This window comes from Asterias rubens, chromosome 1 (genome assembly GCF_902459465.1).
Source record: "Asterias rubens chromosome 1, eAstRub1.3, whole genome shotgun sequence".
Taxonomy (NCBI): Eukaryota; Metazoa; Echinodermata; class Asteroidea; order Forcipulatida; family Asteriidae; genus Asterias; species Asterias rubens.
In genome coordinates this window covers 26064172-26086409 of record NC_047062.1, presented here as the reverse complement: position 1 = coordinate 26086409, position 22238 = coordinate 26064172, and the positions used below count along the sequence as shown (strand labels likewise).

Here is a 22238-nt window from a genome sequence, read left to right as displayed (position 1 = left end):
ACCAGAAGAATGTCCATGGGCTTTTAACCCAGGTGATGACATGTGGTAGGAAGGACAAGGTAATGCACTTGGGTCAAGGGCAAGGCATACACCTTGGCCTTGGTACAGTGAGTAGTCAATAATCAATCAGGGAGGTTGTTCTAAGGTCCAATATTTAAGCTACTGGACTGTTGATGGGGCAATATACAGGGGTTAAAAGTTAACATGTATTTGTATCAATTGGAATCTACACCACAACGCAGAGTCCTAGACACACTTCCAATAAACATCGCAGCACGTAGAGATGCCCTAATTCGTTACCTAAATAACTGGGGTAGGTGGGGATTTCCCGCTATAATTATTCTTCACTGTGTATCAACTTCGCTATGATTGGTTGAACATTCGTCGGAAAGGAGAAAACAGTGAAACATCAAAACTTTTGTCAAATCAAATGCGATGTAACTTCACACCACGGTACGGACTCATCGGGAACACAAAATAAACTCGGATGCAAGTTTTAGTTGAGAAACAATTTACGTCTATTTTTATTGAAGTGTTCCAGTATTTCATAAATCTATAAGCAGCCACTATATTTTGATTTCTTTTTATTACGCATTATCTAAAGTGTTCACTTTAACAAATAACGATTGTTTGCATTCGTGCAATGATGAGAATTAAGTTATTGAATGATGGAATGTTCAAACCAATGAGGTGAAGTCGAGTTGAATGGAACATTCCACCTTTCATCGAATTAAATATTCTCTCCATTGTAAGAATACAAAAGACGTATTTTTTTGTTTTATATAACACCCAGGTAGATCTTTGTCATTCTTAAAGGAAAAACCAAAGCTCAAAATGTACAAGATATCGCCGAAAATCTAAATCGGGAAGAATAATCCCAAACAATAACACCCAAACTGAGGAGTCTTATTGCAATAACGCTTCACCCAAACTGAGGAGTGTTACTGCAATAACGCTTCTCAGATTTTTATTTTTGAGATTAAAAACTGATAAATTTTATTAACCACATCTTAGAAGTGAAATGTCTCTCAGAATGCTTTATACTAACCGTAAACCCCTGTAGGCTTTTAACCAACAGTTTTTATTGCCAATAATTAAATTGCCAAACGAGTGATTCCCAAACGTTTACCTTTCCTTTAAGTTTATACTGAAATCTAGCACAGAATCATTGAAAGAGACAAACCACAAATGCCAAACACAAAGTCTGAAACAAATGCATTAAAAATTCACAGTCATCCTTATAAATCAGATCACATGTGAAGATTTTAGAAATCTTCTAAGTTCAGATTATGAAATTAATCAAACTAAAGCAATCTATTAGTCAGGTGCAGCATATTTCATTTATAAGCAATTCAACATTAGTTGAAACGGGGAGTAAAATCTGCTGTTTGAGTGAAATGTAACTTGGTTAGGGTTAACTCTATGGCTAATAAAATAATGATTAGTTATTCAATGTAACTATGTTTTGTGACTTGGGTCACATTAAAATTAAATGCCGATACTGGTCATTGGTAGTTAACAATGTTGCCCATGGGCTTTAATCAAATTTAATAAGCTTTTCTTTACACTTTCTCTTTTAAAAGTTTATGCTGCGAAAGCTAAGCATTGATTCATTGGCCAAAAGTCTACTGTACTGAAAATGAAAGTTCCTTAAATCTACTAGAAATTCTTACTTAAGTAAAAACAAACACAGTTTGCTTTCATTTAATCCGAATCATTCATCCTCATCCTCATCTTGGTTGATTGCAGCAACAGCAGCAGCCCCTACTGCTGCACCAGCACTACCAACTGCAGCAGCACCTGCAGCTCCTAACCCTGCAGCTCCAACTGACTGCAGAACAGCCACTGTACTTCCTGCTGCAATAGCGCCACCATTTGCAATTGCTGCAGTAGACATCATGCCTGATGCAATGGATCCTGCTGCTATTCCACCCGCTGTAAATCCTGCACCTGCGAGTACAACTGGAGCTGCGACTACAGCACCTATTCCGAATAAACCCATTGCTAGGAGACCACCTAAAGAGAAGCCTGGAATATAGAACACAATATTATTAAATTCCCTAAGGGTGGCATGGTAGACTGGAAATCAACTAACATGTACTGTGTGTGATTAGTGTTTTTGAAGAGGTTGCTGTTTTCACATTTCCTCTGATACCATTGGGTGGGTATAACACAACTTTTTAAAGGCAAACTTACTAGATCTAGAGGTAAATTTACCAAAATCAGAAATTTTTACTTAAAAAAAAAGGATTCTAGCCAAGTTCTAACCGCCCGGTATATAGCAAATCTCGACCAATCAGCAGACACCAAACCGCTGTTGTATGTGTTACGTGCGCCTAATTCATTACAATGTCAAAAAGGAACTAAGGCACGACAGAGACATTTGACAAGAAAGAGTGAAACCTAACCAGCGATTATATTCACGATGATAATTTAATTTACTCAAACAACAATATTTAAAGCAATAGAACCATTAATAATGCACATGGCAGATTTAATACAATTCAAATGAGAGACCCTAAGATTATAGCTACCGGAAGTTTGATGACTGGGTTCGATGTGCTGGTTACACGGTGCCTCTTCTAAACTGACGTCTGGCACTAGATTGGTACATCTAGGGAGAGCCTCAAACCTGGCATGGGTTTAGGCCATCTAGGAAGAGCCTCAAAACCGGGCGTGGGTTTTAGGCCATCTAGGAAGAGCCTCAAAACCGGGCGTGGGTTTTAGGCCATCGGAGCGCAAGAACCGGGTGGTTCAAGCCATCAACTTGAAGGAGAAAGAGCACAGTTTTGGCTGACTGTCTCTGTGCAAGAACCGGTTGGTTCAAGCCATCAACTTGAAGGAGAAAGAGCACAGTTGTGACTGACTGTCTCTGTAACTGGAATATGGCTGAAACACCAATACTGGACAATGGTGTGGCCGATGGTTGAAGCGGTGACACCCATCAATGTATGAGTTGGGCAGAGCCCCTGGCTGACTCAGTGGTGGCGGAGTGATGAGTGTAACCCAGCAAGAGGCATACCCAGTATTTTATAGGCTAGAAACATCACACAATGCAGTGGGCAATTATACTAAACATTGTGTCCACTGCACCTTAATAATAAGTTTGGAGTGTCAACACATTAAGGACACAATGTTACATTATGACCGTTGCATAACATCTAACAATACACATTGTGAAACAGACTGACCTGTTTTGCCAAATACCACAGATGTTCTTAAAGACCAACAAATATGTCATAACAAAAGGAACAGGATAAGGGGGAGAGAAAGCCCATCTGTAACATATGCATGATGCTCATTAATATGCATGCGGATTTGTAACAGGCACAATGGTCAGGTTGCGCCGCTTGTTTGTGTGATTGGCCGAATGTGTCACATGGTGTCCTGAAAAGGAGGGGTATAAATTTGGGAAGTCTGGTGACTAGAAATTGCAGTGAGTTCTCTGCTGTGCCACGAGGGTTTTCCAGACTATCCGGTTTTCCTCCCTCAGGAAAAAATCAAACACTTTCGATCTTGGCTGTGCTCCGTGGTCATAATGGGTTGATGTGGCTGGCAGCTGAATGCGCCCTTGCATGTCTGCTTCTCGAACACGTTGTAGCCGCGTCCTTCGCAATTCAGCTCTTAGCTGCGAGTAAGGATGATTAGCCCCCCAAATTATTATATTATTTGACCTTATGGAGTATGAGGGTTACGATTATCGCAATTAGTATTAACTTGACTGTATATAATATATATAAATAGATAATAATAACAATAAATTATATAGGATTTGAGGCATTGCATGGTGAGGTATCAATGTGTACTTGGATTGCGGTAACACCATGTGTGTATCTACTTGCCAGGTAGAGTTGTTCTTAGGGAACTGTCTTGCTATATTCTACTGCCGCGGAGTAGATAATCGGAGGTTCGGGAGACTTCCCAGTTCTGAAACGAACTGTCCTGCTTTTTAACAGGGCGGATGGTATAGAAAATCCATCCTGGTAATAGTTAAAAAGCAGGACAGTTCTTTTCAGAACTGAGAAGTCTCCCGAACCTCCGATTATCTACTCTGCGGCAGTAGAATATAGCCAGACAGTTCCCTAAGAATAACAATAAATTAATTAATTAATAATAAATAACGAACAATAATTTCATCTAAAGTGATGTATGAATATTCATTACCCAAGACAATTAATATTTGTCCATATACATTAGGATATACATACCATCACTTTCTTCCCTGTGCCTCCCCTGAAAAAGTAAAAGAAACTAAATTTACTTATTGGGATTTTAAATTTCCATAGACATTTTGTCAGGAATTTTGTCTATAGAATGTTAGCAGTGTAAATTTTACAGCCATAGAGCGGAGGGACTTTTTTTATGACAATTGTTATTGTGTTTTATCGGCTCATTTTAAATAACTCCTATTTATTTTGTTGGTTGTATTTTGCTTATCTGCCTATTATGCGATTTTATGAGTGTTTTCTATTTGTATCTTTGTATTGTTTGCTGATTTTTATATTATTGTAAAGCATTTTGAGGCCATGCATAAGGCACTATATAATTGTTTTGGTGGCCCTGAAGGGACATTGAACATATATATTTATGTGAATATTTACGTAAATATTTATGGATTTTGCCCTTAATCGCAAAAATATATTCATGTAAATATTTACGTAAATATTCACGGTTTGTGGCCAATTCGCAAATATTAACGTAAATATTCACGATTTGTGCCCCAATCTTAAATATTCACGTGAATATTGACGTATTTACGTAAATATTTGCGTATGGTCAGAATTCGCAAATATTGACGTGAATATTGACGTGAATATTTCCGATTTAGGGCAAAATCCATCATATATTTACGTAAATATTCACGTAAATATATATGTTTAATGTCCCTTCAGGGCCACCATATATAACTACAGCAGGTAGAACTAAATTACATGATACTTATAAATTATCACTGTCGGCAACAGTCATCACTGTCGGCGACAGTGATGAGACCAATGTTAAAAGCGGAGCCATTAACAGCTCAACAAGGTGGGCTACTTGAAATGGATCATATTCATAACAAAAGTAAGTTTCTTTAGACCTACCCGTCTTCTTGCACTAGTATTAGTAATGCTCAGGATGAGTAAAATGAGAATGAGCTTGCCCTTCGTTTCAAGTTTCACCATCATGTCCTGCGTTTATTAACTCATGGACGAAGGAAAAGAACTGATCACACCACAATGACAAAGCACGCTGCACACCTGCTATTATGCATCTAAAAAGGGAAATCCCCTTGTGAGAAATTCCACTCGTGAGAAATATTAGAAGAAGTCTCGTGCTGAAATCTGTTGAGCGCGTTAATCAGTAATTTTCGTCCCTTCGTTATTAAGGACAGAAATCAATAAACAAACAACTGTAGACACTATGCCCTTTCCTATTGCTCGCTAGACTTGTGGACAAGTCGTTAAATCGGCCCACGCGCTGAGATAGTGGTCTCGCGAGATCACTGCTCCACAAGTCTAGGTGCTCGCAGATTCAAACTAATTTCAACCTAAATGTTTCCTTGCAGTGTTAATACACATTATCAATGTATTATTTAGTGAAATTTGCTTTAGGGTTTTAAGCAGGGGACGTTTGTTATGCGCAAGAGACGGACTACAAAAGAGTTGGCAAACAATGCCACTCTTTACATTTTTAAATATATATTGAAACTTGAAAAATTATATCAAATTTTCTCAGTAATTATGAACAATAAATAGCAACACTTCATGAATTGTCAACAATTAAAAGTCGGTTACACTCAAGAAACTGGAGGGGGCTCTTTACAAATGCAAGGACAATGATTTCCAGTGAGGGACGACACATTATGAGACTAATTTATAAAATCAACAACATTTATAAAGTCTATCTTGGAAAATAATTTTTAACATAAACATTTGTAAATAATATGATTTGAGAGAAAAAGTACAAACAAATGATTTATTTGAGATGTTTGAGCCCGTTTTTAAAGTGATGGACGGACGTGAGGGACGAACTTGTGCTTGGAACTGCATGTTGTCATAAGACATGTTATGAAAATAATTGGAATCAATTGGGATAATCTTTGACCTCACAGTAACATGATAATTGCAAAATAAATTATAAACTTGGTATAAAAGACCTGGTTATATCAGTTTTGGGGTAATGTCCGTCCCTCTGTGGCTTTCCAAGTCGGAGTCTTTGTCCCACATCAAAAACTCATTTTTTCATCATTCCCTGTTCATCCTGTTATAAGCCTAGTGCCTATTGTGAACACAAAAGGCATTCTATCACTTGATTTATGTGCAAGGTACAGTTTTGCTATTATTATTATTGCAAAAATCAAATAACTATAATGGGCAAGAAATAAACATGTCTCAAATTTACCTTGGGAAACATTCTATATATGCTATTTTATTGTTTCTCAATACAGTTACAGAAACAATAGACAATATCAAATAACTCCTTTGTTGCTATGAAAGTGGCCATATGTTAGGGCAGACTGTATGGGTGTGTCTAAATGCATATATCAATGAAGCATGCACATACCGCCCACACGCACACCCCGCGCCATGTTGTGGGACAGGCTATTTGAATGATATAGTCGCATTCAATACGGTCTACATATTTTACATTTTATTTCATCCCAAAACTCACATTAAATTTATTACACTCTTTTTGTCTGATATAAAATTTGTTTTGATTGTTATTTTTCAATGGTAAAACACCAGTTGGGCTGATGTACAATTTCTTTTATTATGCCTAAGCCTTGGACTTTAAACCCATTCACTGGTAAGCAAATTTGGTTGCTAATTAAAGTAGGAAAATGTACTTGTTTATATTGTCTGCACTAAAAACTCTGCTGGAAGTTTGTGTGCCTTCTGTAGTAGTTATGAAGAATGAAACTGTTTTTGTTTAGCTTATTGTACAGCGCCATGACCAATGACTGTTGGATTAGCGCCTTATTAATTTAACAATTGATTGATTGGTTAGGCAGACAGCTGCTAACAGTCAGTTGTTATCATCAGCCTTGTGGTTTTAGGACTGTCTGTGGTAGATAGCACTACCCAATTAAATACTGCCCTCTGTTGGCAGGTTGGATGGTGATCGATAGTTCTTGACTGGTAGTTAATAGAGTCGCTTCTCCTGAAGACTGTTCTGTTCGAAACGAGTGTACTGTTCGAAACGTCGAGACCAAACCAGCTCTTTTCAGAGCCACCACTCCTTCAAAAGAGATCTTACTCATGGTTGTACCCACAAGTTTACTATTCATATTTATTTGTATTTATAGTTTTTCTTAGAGTCCCTTAAACTGCTCAAGAGATGAAGCCTTCCAGATGGACATAAAGAATTCCATGGTTTGAGCAAAAGCAAGGTCCCGGTACTCCTCCTGGTACTCCTCCTGGTACTCCTCCCGGTACTCCTCCTGGTAGTGCAAGGGAAGACCAAATTGGACTTCCAGAAGAGACCCTGTTGCAAGGGTTGGCCGAGGTCGAGAACATCAGAAGATGGAAACTTATTATTCATGGTTTTCTGCATGTTGTATACTGTCTTCAAGATGATCCTCGGGTTGATTGGAGCTAGTGAAGTACAGCAAGTTAAGGTTTGGTGTGGAATACTGCCCTCTGTTGGCGCATTGGAGGATTCTTAAATCATCTCAGGAGAGTCTGACCCATGGAGTCAACTTTGTGTTTCCTCAATTTCATCAAAGTCCGTTTGTGATCTATCATTCTTGATAGCATGGATGGCATAGTTACATGCCTTGGGAGACCCCCATGACCAGCGCATTGTGATTGGATTCAAAATCATCCCATGCACTAATCTCATGTTACAGTCATCTGTTGATAAAAACAAACATTCAAAATAAAGTGCCATAGGAATGTCAAGAAATCTCTGACAAAACAAGAAACTGGTTTTCATTGTTTGCACCTAACATAACCATATAATGTGGAGGAATCATCAAAATGTGGCGTGTTAACTGAAACTAGAGGATGTGTAAGAATTTTCTCTTCTAAATATCAGTGTTTTAGTTTTCAACTAACCCTTCTATACACAGGTACCACAGCATACCACAAAATACCACACCATCCAGGCTAGCATTGGGTGCATGGGTTTCTTCTGTGTACGAGTACAACAGACAGTGACTGGCACAAGTACCATACCATCCAGGCTAGCATTGGGTGCATGGGTTTCTTCTGTGTACGAGTACAACAGACAGTGACTGGCACAAAATACCATACCATCCAGACTAGCACTAGGTACAAGGGTTTGTTTTGTGTCTGAGTACAACAGACAGTGACTGGCACAAAGTACCATACCATCCAGGCTAGCACTAGGTACAAGGGTTTGTTTTGTGTCTGAGTACAACAGACAGTGACTGGCACAAAGTACCATACCATCCAGGCTAGCACTAGGTACAAGGGTTTGTTTTGTGTCTGAGTACAACAGACAGTGACTGGCACAAAGTACCATACCATCCAGGCTAGCACTAGGTACAAGGGTTTGTTTTGTGTCTGAGTACAACAGACAGTGACTGGCACAAAGTACCATACCATCCAGGCTAGCACTAGGTACAAGGGTTTGTTTTGTGTCTGAGTACAACAGACAGTGACTGGCACAAAGTACCATACCATCCAGGCTAGCACTAGGTACAAGGGTTTGTTTTGTGTCTGAGTACAACAGACAGTGACTGGCACAAAGTACCATACCATCCAGGCTAGCACTAGGTACAAGGGTTTGTTTTGTGTCTGAGTACAACAGACAGTGACTGGCACAAAGTACCATACCATCCAGGCTAGCACTAGGTACAAGGGTTTGTTTTGTGTACAGACAGACTGGCACAAAATACACTTGGTGCCAGACGGAGACCACAGAGGTCATGGCCTCTGTACGTTGCCCCTGGTGTAGGCTGTAGTGTCCCATCAAAAGTTTCCCTTACACTTTTAAGATATTTCAATGCCATGGCCTTGCCCACTTAAAGATGAAATTCCAGGCCTGGGGATGCATAGGTTTCTCCTATTTGTACAGCTGATATTACGGGATACCCTGTGGCTTGGTGTACTGTGGACTAGTTAGTCTCCACAGTCTCCTGTGGTATTTTGTGGTAAGGAGAGTTTAGGGATAGTAAAAGGGTATAAGAAGAATATACTCACTTGCTTCAAGAAACCTCTGCAAATCATCTGGAGGGATAAACTTAGTCCAGTCATGAGTGCCATGTGGTACAACCCTCGCTATGTCCTCAGCCCCAATTACTGCTAAAGCATAGGACAGCCACGTCTTGTTAATAGTGGTGAAGAATATCGAACCTCCAGGCTGTTAAATAAGCAATGCATTGAGTTAAACTACAATGGTTGTGATACAATAGCAAAATGCAAAACCCTTATGGTCTTAATGCAGTTGCCAACCCTCCCACACTTGTTCAAATCTTCTACCCTCACACCCAGTGACCAGTCCTCGACATAACCCACAGCACTCACAGCAAATGCCATACTTTTGATGTGGTGTCATTTGCAAAGTCCCATACAAATTTAAATCTTCCTTATAGAAGTACCTTTAACCAGAAAAAATTGCTGTGCCTTGAGTGACTGTGTAATTTTAAAACTGAACAAACCTTAGTCAACTGTGAACACGTCGCTACCAGCCCCTCTACATCACTAACATGTTCCAGCACCTCAGACGCAACAACTGCATCAAACACACCTCTCTCTGTCTCTAATAGTTCCTCTGCTGTTATACACATATACCTCAGTCCTCTGTGTAACAGAGGATCATGAGAAGCATGTTGTTGAGCCACTTCAATGTTCTCCAATGCAGCATCAATACCAGTCACTCTTGCTCCTAACCTGGCCAATGGCTGCAAATATTAGTCAATAGAGTTTTGAATAGTTACATCTTGATAATGGGAAACTTTTAAGGATGCTAGATGACAGGTAAATTGTCCTCAGAGCAAAGCCTGTCATTGAGGATTAAGTGTCAAGCATAGTCTAGTCTGGGCCAGTCACAGAGGCTTTCACAATGATTGATTGACTATGCCAGCAAGCAATATGCAATCATGTGGTGAATGCATCTCCACATTACGGTCACCCCTCCTACTGTATGACCATTTAATATCATCCGATATGGTTTGGAATGATAGGTGCACTATGCCAGCCTGCAATAAGCAATCATGTGGTTAATGCATTTGCACCACCATATAAACAACCCTTGCAATTGACTACATTATCAACTCAATGGCAAATATAGCCGAGTGTGAGAGGGTATGGGGGTGCCAAATATTACTCGACAAAACTCACCTCTGAAAGAATTCCTCCTCCACATCCAACATCCAAGATGACAGAGTCAGTGAGTGGTTGTGGCCTGGCTAAAGTTTGACCTGACCCTTGACCTTTTCTGACCAGACCATCTCTAATGAGTGGTATGCGTATATCGTTGAGGCTGTGTAATGCCTGGAATGCACCATTCTCATCCCACCAAGATTCAGACAGTCTACGGAACTTCAATATCTCCTCCTCAACCACTGTTGTGTGCAGGGACCGATGCATCCCAAGGGTTGAATAAGATGCTTGTTCCAATCTTTTGTTTAAAGTCAAATCAAATGACATCAATAAATACAGGAGAAAATCAAGTGCAACTGTAAATTACGTTGTCAATTAAGGGCACTTCAAATAATAGATTCACTTGAGAATCGTTTGACTATTAAGGGAGAGTAGACAACAAGTTGAGAAACAATAATTACATTTTACTCTTACAAATATTATAGGTATGTGGACCAAATTCAGACTGAACCCAAATGCCACACAGGAGTTTTATCTACCCCAACCACTTTCTCAAACCTATTTTAGAAATGTTGTCTTTCGTCAGACTCACATAGACGACAGTCGAGGAGGTAAACATTTCAATGAGTACAAATATTTCAATAAATCAAAGCAATTTGTTTTACAATTACCTTGTTCAGCCTTGCGATTCGTAACAACCCTCCTCCCTCAGGCTGTCAAGAGATGAGGGTTGCGATTCACAAGTAGTTCAGGTCAGCCGAACCCGTTCAGCCAGAGTCCCTGACCATTATAGGTTTAATAATAATGGGAATCTGTTTAATGTGCTCTTCTGTGAAACTGAAATAAAAGCTTCACTCTACTCTACTTTTCTTCTTACCATCTCTATTCTTTAATTATAATACCACTGAATTGAAATGTCTTTTTCTGAATCTTTTGTCATGTGTTTGTTGGGCTGGTTTAGTTGCGATAACATAACCCTCCTCCGCCGTCGGGAGGAGGGTTTTACGTTATCGCAACTGTCGATTGTAGGGCTGGTTCAGGTAAGGCTCTCTATAGTTTTAAATGATGTTTTTGTTCGACTATCTTTAAAAGACCGACGTTAACATGGTAAAACGAACACAGCTCACCAACAACAAGAGCTGTGTCTTCCCTTGTGTGTTCTCCTAGAAATGAGGTTCGTTCCGCTGTTCGGTCGTGGGAGACGATAGCGGAACCATGGAGCTATAAAAACAAACACTATTCTTTTCTTAATAATAATGTTCCGCCCCAACTTGATAATCGTCCCAACTATAGTTGGGACTGGTCCCAACTTGAGTGTTAAAGTTGGGGCATCCCAACTATAGTTGGGACAATAATTCAGGGTACCAGTGCGTTGCAGTGGTACCAGGGTTGTTTTTTGATGCTGTGTGCTTAGTCTGGTTCCCAGACCCAAAAATCTACGACTAGGCTCTGTCGAATTTAAGGTCCAGTATCACCCAAAATCACGTGACCAAAAAGGAGGAATTCCTCCTCTTTCGAAGTTATCCGAAATGTTCCGAACATGTTGTCGTTAACATACGGACAGTATCGTTGATGTTCGGTACGGACTCGTAATGTCAGTGCTGTCTGCCATAGATCCAGGAGTTTTTATGCCAGTTATTGCCAATGCAGGCGTTGTGCCTAAATAAAGCGTTTGCAAAGCGATGCGACAAGTTCAAAATATATAAACCTGGGAAATCGCTCCGGGATCTGGTAAGTTTTTGTAAAAAATATGTTTTCAAAGGTGTTTTGACTTGTGAGTGTTCATTAGAGTTAGACATTGATTGAGGATTAAGTTTCATGATTTTTAAAAGTGGTAAAAATGGGGCAAAATCTGGTGACTAGCTGTCAAAATTATACGTGTTGAACCAGATTATAATTAATTGACGATCAAAATAATCTCGTAACCCTCCGGCCTGGTGGCCGTTGGGAGGAGGGTTACGTTATCGCAACTAGTAGTATGTGCAGACATGGTTTCCCTGGAGATGACCCCCGACCCTGACAAGTTGCGTCATGCTCTATTTTTAACCGTGGGTGATACCTGACCAAAGAGTTCTAACGAGAGACGTCAAGGAATCTTTGGTCAGGGAACCAGACTACTGTGTGCTAGTTGTGTGTGCACAGATTAAACAGTGCCTCATGGTGTAAGCTAGTCTGCAAAGTAGTTTCAGGGACGGTATTTTTGAGGCTGGAGCGTGGTGGTGCGTAGCTAAGGGTTTGAGTGGGTAAATTAATTATTCTCAAGAAATTCTAAATTTTATATACTTTTATGTTGAAAATTACAGTGGTATGCGTTTGAGCCTACTTGTACAAATAGAGATGAACTTGTGGGCATCAAACAAAAAAACATGCCTAGCCTACCCCTAGGGGCCAAGACAATGAATGAACAAGCGAAGTCAAGTTATTTCTACCGTTGGGACTGGGGGTCCCAACTAGAGTAATGACTGTCCTAACTGTACCAATGACTGTCCCAACTATAGTTGAGACCATCCCTCCCTGGGTGCGTTCGTTTAGTTTCCCCAGGTCGACCCCGGTGTGAGGCGTTTTTTTTTTCACAGGACGAACGTGCGCAGATAGTTACCCACCTTCGTCTGGAGAAAAAAAATCGCCACACACCGGGGTTGACCCAGGGAAGCTAAATGAACGCACCCGAAAAATTGGAAAAGTTTCCGTATGGCGCCACCACTTTTTCATTCGATATGAAATAATAAAGTATCTAATTTGCCTCAATCAATGAGATATACCGTTTTTGTAAAAATTTGTAAAAAAGCGGTGGCGCCATACGGAAAGTTATCCAAAATATTATTAAATAAATTTGGTCTATCCCCACTACAGTTGGGACAATTTACAATCTTTACTCTAGTTGGGACTGGGGGTCCCAACACGAGTAATGGCTGTCCCAACTCCGAACTGTACCAATGACCATGATGACTGTCCCAACTATAGTTGAGACCATCCCTACCACTACCACTACCAGATAAAATGTTGTTAAGACGCCCCAACTTTAACACTCAAGTTGGGACCAGTCCCAACTATAGTTGGGGACGATTATCAAGTTGGGACGGAACAACACTAGTCTTACCTTCTTGATTCCCTTGAAATCATCTTAACGTTAGTTGAATGATGCATTCTTGTTGGTCCCCTACCCACGATAAAACACCATTTCTGATGTTTATGAGCAACAACAGAGATACCGTGTTTGCAAACTCGTTTTAGCATCTTGAATAAGACCAAAGAATTAAGTCATTTTATTACAAAAACTTTCATCAGTTACAAGACGGTCTCCACTGTCTCAACCACGCAACTGCTTTTAATTTAGTCTGGTGCGGATTGTACGTGTACAGAGCCCTCTAGAGGGCAAGAATAGTTATTAACGTTGAAATTAATGTCGTCTGCTAGCATTCAGTAGCACACTAAGTGTCAAGGGAACTATCAGAAAACTTGTTAATAAGTGTTTGTAATTTTCTTTCAGATGTCGGAATCTTTCCGAAATATTAACACTTCATGCCATACTAGTACAGAGAGGTGACTAAAGGTAAGGAGACATGATTATTATAACAACTCGACTTCAAATAACCTTTTTTGTTTCTTTTATTTTTCTCAACAAAAATTATAACAAAAGTCCAAAACAGAATGTATACGTATTTCATTGTTTTCATTGACAGCAAACAACAAAACAATAAGACTCAGGGTAAAAACACCCATATGTTTGCTGACTGCAGATATTATATAATGATAATTTGTAGATGATTTTTCATCACAGTGTGGACCTTGTCAAAATACAAATTATGATAGTGTACAATAAGCAGTACTCAATTGGAACTCTGTCATCTAATATCATTACATGAAACACATACCGTTTAATTAAAGTCACTTCTCGTGAAGGACCTCGCATTTGCACAACTTACACAAAGAAACCAAATACTGTTCATAAAGTCGGTGGTTTTGAAATAGGCCTAATTGCTATTGATTTGAAGATCTTTATTTTAGCCTTGTTGATAGAAGACCACTCATCTTATAAACCACCCTCTATTGACAAAATACAGTGTATAATATAACTCATGTACTAAAGCATTACTTGGACTGAACATGACCCAAAGAGTTCTTAAGCAAGTCAGGCTGTCATTACCTCTTTCCTTTGAGTCTCAATCTAATGAACCCATAACAAGCCTCATTGTACTGTGGCTATATTAACATGCAGGGCAGGAAGGAAGACCAGTCAACCAAAAGGCGACTGTTTTGGCTGTTTTTATATATACCCCACAACTCAATCTGGTTTAGCTCACATTTCAATGTTTTGATATGAGACCTTATTGTAAATAAACCTCTGAAAGAAGAAATATATGTGTCAGAGTAGACATTTTTATAGTACTCGTTGAATCCTTTAAAGGCAGTGGACACTATTGGTAATTACTCAAAATAATTATCATCATAAAACCTTTCTTGATTACGAGTAATGGGGACGAGTAATGGGGAGAGGTTGATAGTACAAAACATTGTGAGAAACACGTCCCTCTGAAGTGACGTAGTTTTCGAGAAAGAAGTCATTTTCCACGAATTTGATTTCGAGACCTCAAGTTTAGAACTTGAGGTCTCGAAATCAACCATCTAAACGCACACAACTTCGTGTGACAAGGGTGTTTTTTCTTTCATTATTATCTCGCAACTTCTACGACCGATTGAGCTCAAATTTTCACATGTTTGTTTTTTCATGCATATGTTGAGATACACCAAGTGAGAAGACTGGTGTATGACAATTACCAATAGTGTCCACTGTCTTTAACTGGACAAAGTTTATTGGCAACAATTATGTAGTCTTCAATGCAATTGGAGGATACTCGTTTAATGCCCTTAATTTGGTTGTATTGTACATAAATAACAACTGATCGATGTACTTCTAGATACAGTCTGCGTATAAGGGTTAGGGTAATTTTATAACTATAAGATCAACCATCTATGTACAGGTGCCAATTATCATCTCAATCAGCCCCCTCCATTTAATCTTCTCTTATCATAATCATTGCCCCAATCCAATCATAACCCCATCCATCCTCCTTCATCCAATCTTATCTAATCTAAACTAATCATTATCGTCATCCCAATCCCAATCATAACCCCCCCCCCCCGTACCTACCCTCTCCCCCCTCCCCCATCCTTCCCACCTTCCCCATCATCATCATCAGCCTCATCATCATCATTATTTTCATCCTGTGTTGTATTGGATGTCTTTTTCTTGACTGTAGGAGAAAAGAATAAGAAATGAATCTGTGACAGAAATGATGGACAAGTATTAAAAACTCACTGTTTAAATGAAACGAACGAAGTTAAGTTTGTTTGTGTTTTTTGTTGTCATTTTTCTACTGAGGTAAGGTAGGTTACAATAGCCATGTCTTAATGTTTTTTAAATAATTTTGTTTTCATGAGAATATGAATACAATTGGTTTGTCACATGGCTGTTTTCGCAGTGAATGTTTTGCATAGTTCAAATGTTGGAAATTATTTGTTGCGGATTTGGGACATCATAATTCGTATCATGCTTATTCACATGAAGTATGAACCAGGCTTTAATGTGGATGGATTCGACAGACAATAACCAATCTATGACCCTACCTCGAAAGTAATTCTGAAAGAAACCTGCTACACCAGAAGCAGCAGCCCCAGCTGCTGCACCAGCACCACCAACTGCAGCGGTACCTGCAGCTCCTAACCCTGCAGCTCCAACTGACTGCAGAACAGCCACTGTACTTCCTGCTGCAATAGCGCCACCATTTGCAATTGCTGCAGAAGACATCATGCATGCTGCAATGGATCCTGCTGCTATTCCACCTGATGTAAATCCTACAGCAGTGAGTACAAATGGAGTTGCAGCAACAGCACCTACTCCAACAACACACCCTGCTACAACATGTCGCACACAGTAGCCTAAAGTATTAAAATAATACAACCACTACAACCATGTAGAATAATAGGCATCACATGTTAAACCAGCCACAGAGCCTGGACTTACCGTACAGTGCAGGCACAAGTTGTACACAACTCAGGGAGTGGGAGTGGCAGCAGAGCAGACCTACCAGGTAAATTTTCATTGTTTACGCATAGATTTAGTCTGCTGCCACCTCGCGTACCAAAAGCCCAGCAGCCCGTCAATATAGCTGGGCTGCCGGGCTTTCGGGACGCTAGGTGGCAGCAGACTTACCAGGTAAATCTATGCGTAAACGATAAAAATTTACCTGGTAGAGCTGCTCTGCTGCCACTCCCTGAGTTGGGTACAAATTGAAAAAAACAATAAAAAAATCTTATGTTCAATCATGGAAAGTGCGCAGTTTGATTTTTAGCAAATTTAATATGAAGAAAGGGGCATTACATTACTAATCGCTTTTGAATTGAAGATGAAATTTAAAAGAATTCATATAATAATAATGATCAGTGTACAGGGTGTAGTACTAGTACTACTACTCTATGAGTTTCGTTCTGCTTTCAAAGCCGTCGGGGGAGGGTTATGTTATCGCAACTATCACAGTTCACGTCTTAACTTCAGTTCGGACAAAAACATTCCAGGGATATACCGTACTTGAAACAGTTTGATCCTCGATCAGTACATTACAGAAAAAACAGGTTTCATGCAGATTCTGGCATAACAATAACATTCATTGGTTATGACAATGAAATTTGTCCAATGATATAATAACAGGATAAAACTTAAAAGCTTACCTCTTTTAGGTTCTTCCGGTAACCGAGCCCCAGGTTCTTCCGGTAACTGACCCGAAAACTCCTTAGCAAACTGCTTGGCAATGTTTATCGACTTTAAACTGGTGTCTCTTTGACCCATGATAAAACACCATTTCTGATGTTTATGAGCCACAGAGATACCGTGTTTGCATACTCGTTTTAGCATCTTGAATAACGACCAAATAAACGAGTCACTTTATTACAAAAACGTTCGCTGTATATGGGGAAACCCCCAAAAATCGCAGAAGTTGGCGTAACATTAGTAACTGCGTTCGTTTAGCTTCCCTGGGTCAACCCCGGTGTGTGGCGGTTTTTTTTTCCATGACGAACGTGGGTAATTATCTGCACACGTTGGTCCTGGAAAAAAAACACGCCACACACCGGGGTGGACCCAGGGGGGGAGCTAAACGACCTATATTATGCCTGCAGTACACACCCAGCCGGTTTTGTAATTGTGTACAACAGAGCCCTCTAGAGGGCAACAAATAGTTTTAACTAATAACGTTGAGAATAGTGTCGTCTGCTAGCATTCAGTAGCACATGAAGTGTTAGGGTACTATCAGAAACACTTGTTAAGTGTTTGTAATTTTCTTTCAGGTGTCGGAAAGATTAACACTTCACGCCATACTAAGACACAAAGTGACTAAAGGTAAGGAGACATGTTTATTATTTATAATAACTTGACTTCAAATAACCTTTTTCATTTTTCTTTTTATTTTTCTCAACAAAAATTATAACACGTTATATGACTATTAACAGAAAAGTGGCTTATTTTATTATTTTCAATAACAGCAAACAACAAAATAATAAGATTGAGGGTCAAATTATACCTATTACTCAAGCTTGTTTGCTGACTGCAGATATAATGATAATTTTCTCTATTAGTATTACACTTACATCAAATCACAGACAGAAAAATTCTGCTGATTTTTCATCAGTGTGGACCTTGTCAAGATACAATCATGATAGTGTACAATAAGCAGTACTCAATTGGAACTCTGTCATCTAATATCATTACATGAAACACATACCGTTTAATTAAAGTCACTTCCCGTGTAGGACCTCGCATTTGCACAACTTAAACAAATAAAAAAAGATAAAATACTCTTCATAAAGCCGGTGGGTTTTAAAATAGGCCTAATTGCTATTGAATTAAAGATCTTTATTTAGCCTCCATTGTACTGTGGCTATATTAACATGCAAGGCAGGAAGGGAGAGCTGCCAACCAAAAGGTGACTGTTTCGGTTGTTATACATCACTACCTCACAATTCAATTGATTTTGATGTGAGACCTTATTGTAAAATAAACCTCTGAAAGATTAAATGTAGTACTCGTTGAATCTTTTGACTGGATAGGTTTTTCGTTCGGACAAAGGTTATTGCCAACAATTGTCTTTAATGCAATTGAGGGATACTTAGTCTAATGTCCTTAATTTTGTTGTCGTGCACATAAATAACAACTGATCGATGTACTTTTAGATACAATCTGCGGGTTAGGGTTAGGGTAATTTTATAACTATAAGATCAACCCATTTACAGGTGCCAATTATTATCATCATTATCATCTCAATCAGCGCCCCCCCCCCCCCATCCAATCTTTATCTAATCATTATCATCATCCCAATCATAACCATAACCCCCCATACCCTCTCCCCCTCCCCCAATACCCACCCATCCCCATCTTCCCCATCACCATTATTATCATAATCATCATCCTCCTGTGTTGTATTGGAGGTCTTGTTCTCGGTTGTAGAGTCTCCACGTCCTAGAAGAAAAGAATAAGAAATGGATCTGTGAGAGAAATTATGGAGAAATATTAAAAACTCACTGTTAATTAGTTTCAACTGCGGTATACAGGTTAGTAATTGTCGAAGACCATTCTTCTCACTTGGTGTATTCTCAACTATGCATAAAATAACAAACCTGTGAAAGTTTGAGCTCAATTGGTCGTCGATGTTGCGCGATAATAATGAAAGAAAAAACACCCTTGTCACACTAGTTGTGTGCTTCCAGATGCTTGATTCTGAGACTTCAAAACCTAAATCTGAGGTCTTGAAGTCAAATTCGTGGAAAATTACTTCTTTCTCAAAAACTATGATACTTCAGAGGGAGCCGTTTCTCACAATGTTTTATACTATCAACAGCTCTCCATTGCTTGTTACCAAGTATGTTTTATGCTAAAATTTATTTTGAGTAATTACCAACAGTGTCCTCTGCCTTGAATATTTTTAATCAGTATGTTTTCATGTGGATGTCTTCCTGCAAATGTGAAAACAATACAAATTTTGACGTCACATGGCTATTTTCCAGCGAATGTTTTGCAGGAGTTGAACACAGTTCAACTGTTGGGAATTATTCGCTGCGAATTTGTAACGTCAAAATTTGTATTGCGTACTCAATCACATGGATTCGACAGACAATAACCAATCTATGACCCTACCTCTAAAGTAATTCTGAAAGAAACCTGCTACACCAGAAGCACCAGCCCCAGCTGCTGCACCAGCACCACCAACTGCAGCAGTACCTGCAGCTCCTAACCCTGCAGCTCCAACTGACTGCAGAACAGCCACTCCACTTCCTGCTGCAACAGCGCCACCATTTGCAATTGCTGCAGAAGACATCATGCCTGATGCAATGGATCCTGCTGCTATTCCACCTGATGTAAATCCTACAGCAGTGAGTACAAATGGAGCTGCAGCAACAGCACCTACTCCGACAACACACCCTGCTACAACATGTCGCACACCATAGCCTAAAATATAAAAATAATACAACCACTACAACCATGTAATAGGCATCACACAAAACAGCCACAGAGCCTGGACTCTGCGAGTGCAGGTACAATTTGTACACAACTCAGGGATGGGGGATACTCTGGGGCACTAGGTGGCAGCAGAGCAGACCTACCAGGTAAATTTTCATTGTTTACGCATATCTGAGAATGCTCACATTACAGAGAACAATAGATATACCTGGTAAGTCTGCTGCCACCTCGCATCCCAAAAACTCCTCATGAAAACAACAAATCTTATAAATTATCTTCGTTCATGGAAAGTGTGCTGTTTAATTTTTAGCAAAGTTTGATATGAAGAAAAGGGCACATCTTTAAAACCTATTCAGCCGTTACTTTTATAACTAATTTTTGAATTGAAGATGAAATTAACAAATTTACATAATGATAAGTGTAGTACTATCATGCCTGCCAAAAAGGCCCTGGAATGTACAATGTTTCTTTTTGATCACTAAAGGGTTACATGTTGTATACGATGAAAGTTTTACTTAGAATTAAAAGATAACTAAGCAGGTTTAAAATCTCAGTACCTGGTCTAACCATAATCAGGTTTTAAAGCTTGTGAATTGTTGAACCAAAATTAGGTTTCAAGTCCAAGCCTTCTTTAGTTCTTCAGTTCAGACAAGAAATTACCAGGGATATACTCAATCAAACAGTTTGATCCTCAGTACATTTGAGAAAAAAAAACAGGTTTCATGCAGAATATGGCATAATATTCATTGGTTGTGACAATGAAATTTTATCAAATGAAATTGGATATAGGATAAAACTTAAAAGCTTACCGCTTTTTTTAGTTTTAGGTTGTTCTTCTGCTGGTAACTGGCCCGAAAACTCCTTAGCAAACTGCTTGACAAAGTTTATTGCCTTCAAATCTGCCTTCAAACTGGTGTCTCTTTGACTGAAATCATCCAGGGATAGCTGTAGGCTCGACCCGTTTTCAAAACTGACCTGAGGAGACAGATGATTAGCAGGACAACTTTTAGTTGCGATAACGTAACCCTCGCTATAGGTAGGAGGGTTACGTTATCGCAACTAGACAACTTTGAACATTTACTAATTTGATTTGGACAGAATTGAGTGTAGCCTGAAGTCGTTATTCTTTTTATTGCACAAACATCAATATACATTGTGGTGCAAAAGATAAACTCGGAACATGCACAAAGGCCCAGAAGTCAAAGACCATCATTTATTTAAAATTAAAGAAATGTTTTGAGGTTCATGTATTATACCTAGCCCCATAAATCGGTCCCGTAGCCTTGTGCATAAATCGGTCCAATCCACTCCGTAGCCTTGTGGCATGGATTGGACCGATTTATGGGGCTAGTAAAAATAATACTATAGTATTTACCTACCGTTATATTTCTTCCAGTTTCATCCTCTTGCAATGCACTGACAGCCACGATGAAAATTAAAACATCATGTTCATTTCGGACTGGACGGTTATTTTGAAAAAGTATGAGCTTGTTTGCAGATTCAAGTTTCTCTACCCACCACATGATGATCTTAACTCAGGTACCTTATGTTTCACAGTGGTCAATAATAATATGACCTTTGCCTGCTGGAGTTAAGCGTACGTGTCATCCCATGCTAAATTGCGATAACGTTTGCGTTAAATGCATGAACTTATTTATGGCTGCGCCCGCCAGCTATTGGCGCAATCTTCGAAAATGCCAATATTGTTTTGATTTTGCGCGGGCGCGCGCGATTTGTATTCGTGTTTGCATGTAATAAAATTACCGTGCGTAAATTTCAAAAAACGTCAACTAACACAGATTGCGCTCGACAGATGCGCGTTTACCGAAAATAATCTTTGTAGGGAATTCCCGGGTTCACGTCACCTGACAATGCTCCATGGTTTCAACACGACGGTGCACACGCAATATTGTTTGTTTAAATTTCTGTATCTTTCATTTATGTCTGATTCCGGGCTTCTAAAAAGAAGGGTGTAGTACTAGTACTACTACTCTATGAGTTTCGTTCTGCTTTCAAAGCCGTCGGGGGAGGGTTATGTTATCGCAACTATCACAGTTCACGTCTTAACTTCAGTTCGGACAAAAACATTCCAGGGATATACCGTACTTGAAACAGTTTGATCCTCGATCAGTACATTACAGAAAAAACAGGTTTCATGCAGATTCTGGCATAACAATAACATTCATTGGTTATGACAATGAAATTTGTCCAATGATATAATAACAGGATAAAACTTAAAAGCTTACCTCTTTTAGGTTCTTCCGGTAACCGAGCCCCAGGTTCTTCCGGTAACTGACCCGAAAACTCCTTAGCAAACTGCTTGGCAATGTTTATCGACTTTAAACTGGTGTCTCTTTGACCCATGATAAAACACCATTTCTGATGTTTATGAGCCACAGAGATACCGTGTTTGCATACTCGTTTTAGCATCTTGAATAACGACCAAATAAATGAGT

At 39.3% G+C, this 22238-nt stretch overlaps 4 protein-coding genes and 1 long non-coding RNA gene across 8 annotated transcripts; 1 reads left to right on the top strand and 4 right to left on the bottom strand.

The window, feature by feature from the left end:
• Window positions 1-494: 494 nt before the first annotated feature.
• Window positions 495-5396, bottom strand: LOC117296463 (interferon alpha-inducible protein 27-like protein 2A). Its single transcript, XM_033779446.1, has 3 exons — window positions 5085-5396; window positions 4209-4233; window positions 495-2028 (listed from the first exon to the last, which is right to left on the bottom strand). Exons 1-3 carry the CDS (start codon window positions 5166-5168, stop codon window positions 1715-1717), a joined length of 423 nt encoding a protein of 140 aa, XP_033635337.1. The 5' UTR covers window positions 5169-5396; the 3' UTR covers window positions 495-1714.
• On the top strand, window positions 4991-14202 carry LOC117296546. Its single transcript, XR_004519776.1, has 2 exons — window positions 4991-5064; window positions 13762-14202. It is a non-coding gene; the product is annotated as an uncharacterized LOC117296546 (long non-coding RNA).
• Window positions 6391-16351, bottom strand: LOC117296197 (ubiquinone biosynthesis O-methyltransferase, mitochondrial-like). 4 transcript variants are annotated; one of them, XM_033779164.1, is made up of 6 exons: window positions 16297-16351; window positions 13372-13508; window positions 10290-10569; window positions 9608-9850; window positions 9150-9309; window positions 6391-7835 (listed from the first exon to the last, which is right to left on the bottom strand). In XM_033779164.1, the coding sequence occupies exons 2-6, from the start codon at window positions 13506-13508 to the stop codon at window positions 7678-7680; spliced, it is 978 nt and encodes a 325-aa protein (XP_033635055.1). In that variant the 5' UTR covers window positions 16297-16351; the 3' UTR covers window positions 6391-7677. The 4 variants fall into 4 exon arrangements, with proteins under 4 accessions (XP_033635055.1, XP_033635132.1, XP_033634988.1 ...); XM_033779241.1 differs by lacking the exons at window positions 13372-13508; window positions 16297-16351 and adding exons at window positions 10943-11051; window positions 13206-13338; XM_033779097.1 differs by lacking the exon at window positions 16297-16351 and having other exon boundaries at window positions 13372-13603.
• LOC117290846 (interferon alpha-inducible protein 27-like protein 2B) lies at window positions 15420-17466 on the bottom strand. The gene is made up of 3 exons (XM_033772439.1): window positions 17001-17466; window positions 15900-16211; window positions 15420-15526 (listed from the first exon to the last, which is right to left on the bottom strand). The coding sequence occupies exons 1-3, from the start codon at window positions 17182-17184 to the stop codon at window positions 15420-15422; spliced, it is 603 nt and encodes a 200-aa protein (XP_033628330.1). The 5' UTR covers window positions 17185-17466.
• A 586-nt stretch (window positions 17467-18052) lies between these two features.
• LOC117290750 (interferon alpha-inducible protein 27-like protein 2B) lies at window positions 18053-22109 on the bottom strand (the record flags this gene model as incomplete). The annotated part of the gene is made up of 5 exons (XM_033772333.1): window positions 18053-18095; window positions 18690-18783; window positions 19459-19770; window positions 20592-20757; window positions 22029-22109. Coding segments are annotated over 5 exons (696 nt in total), but the record flags the coding sequence as incomplete, so codon positions are not given.
• Window positions 22110-22238: the final 129 nt, after the last annotated feature.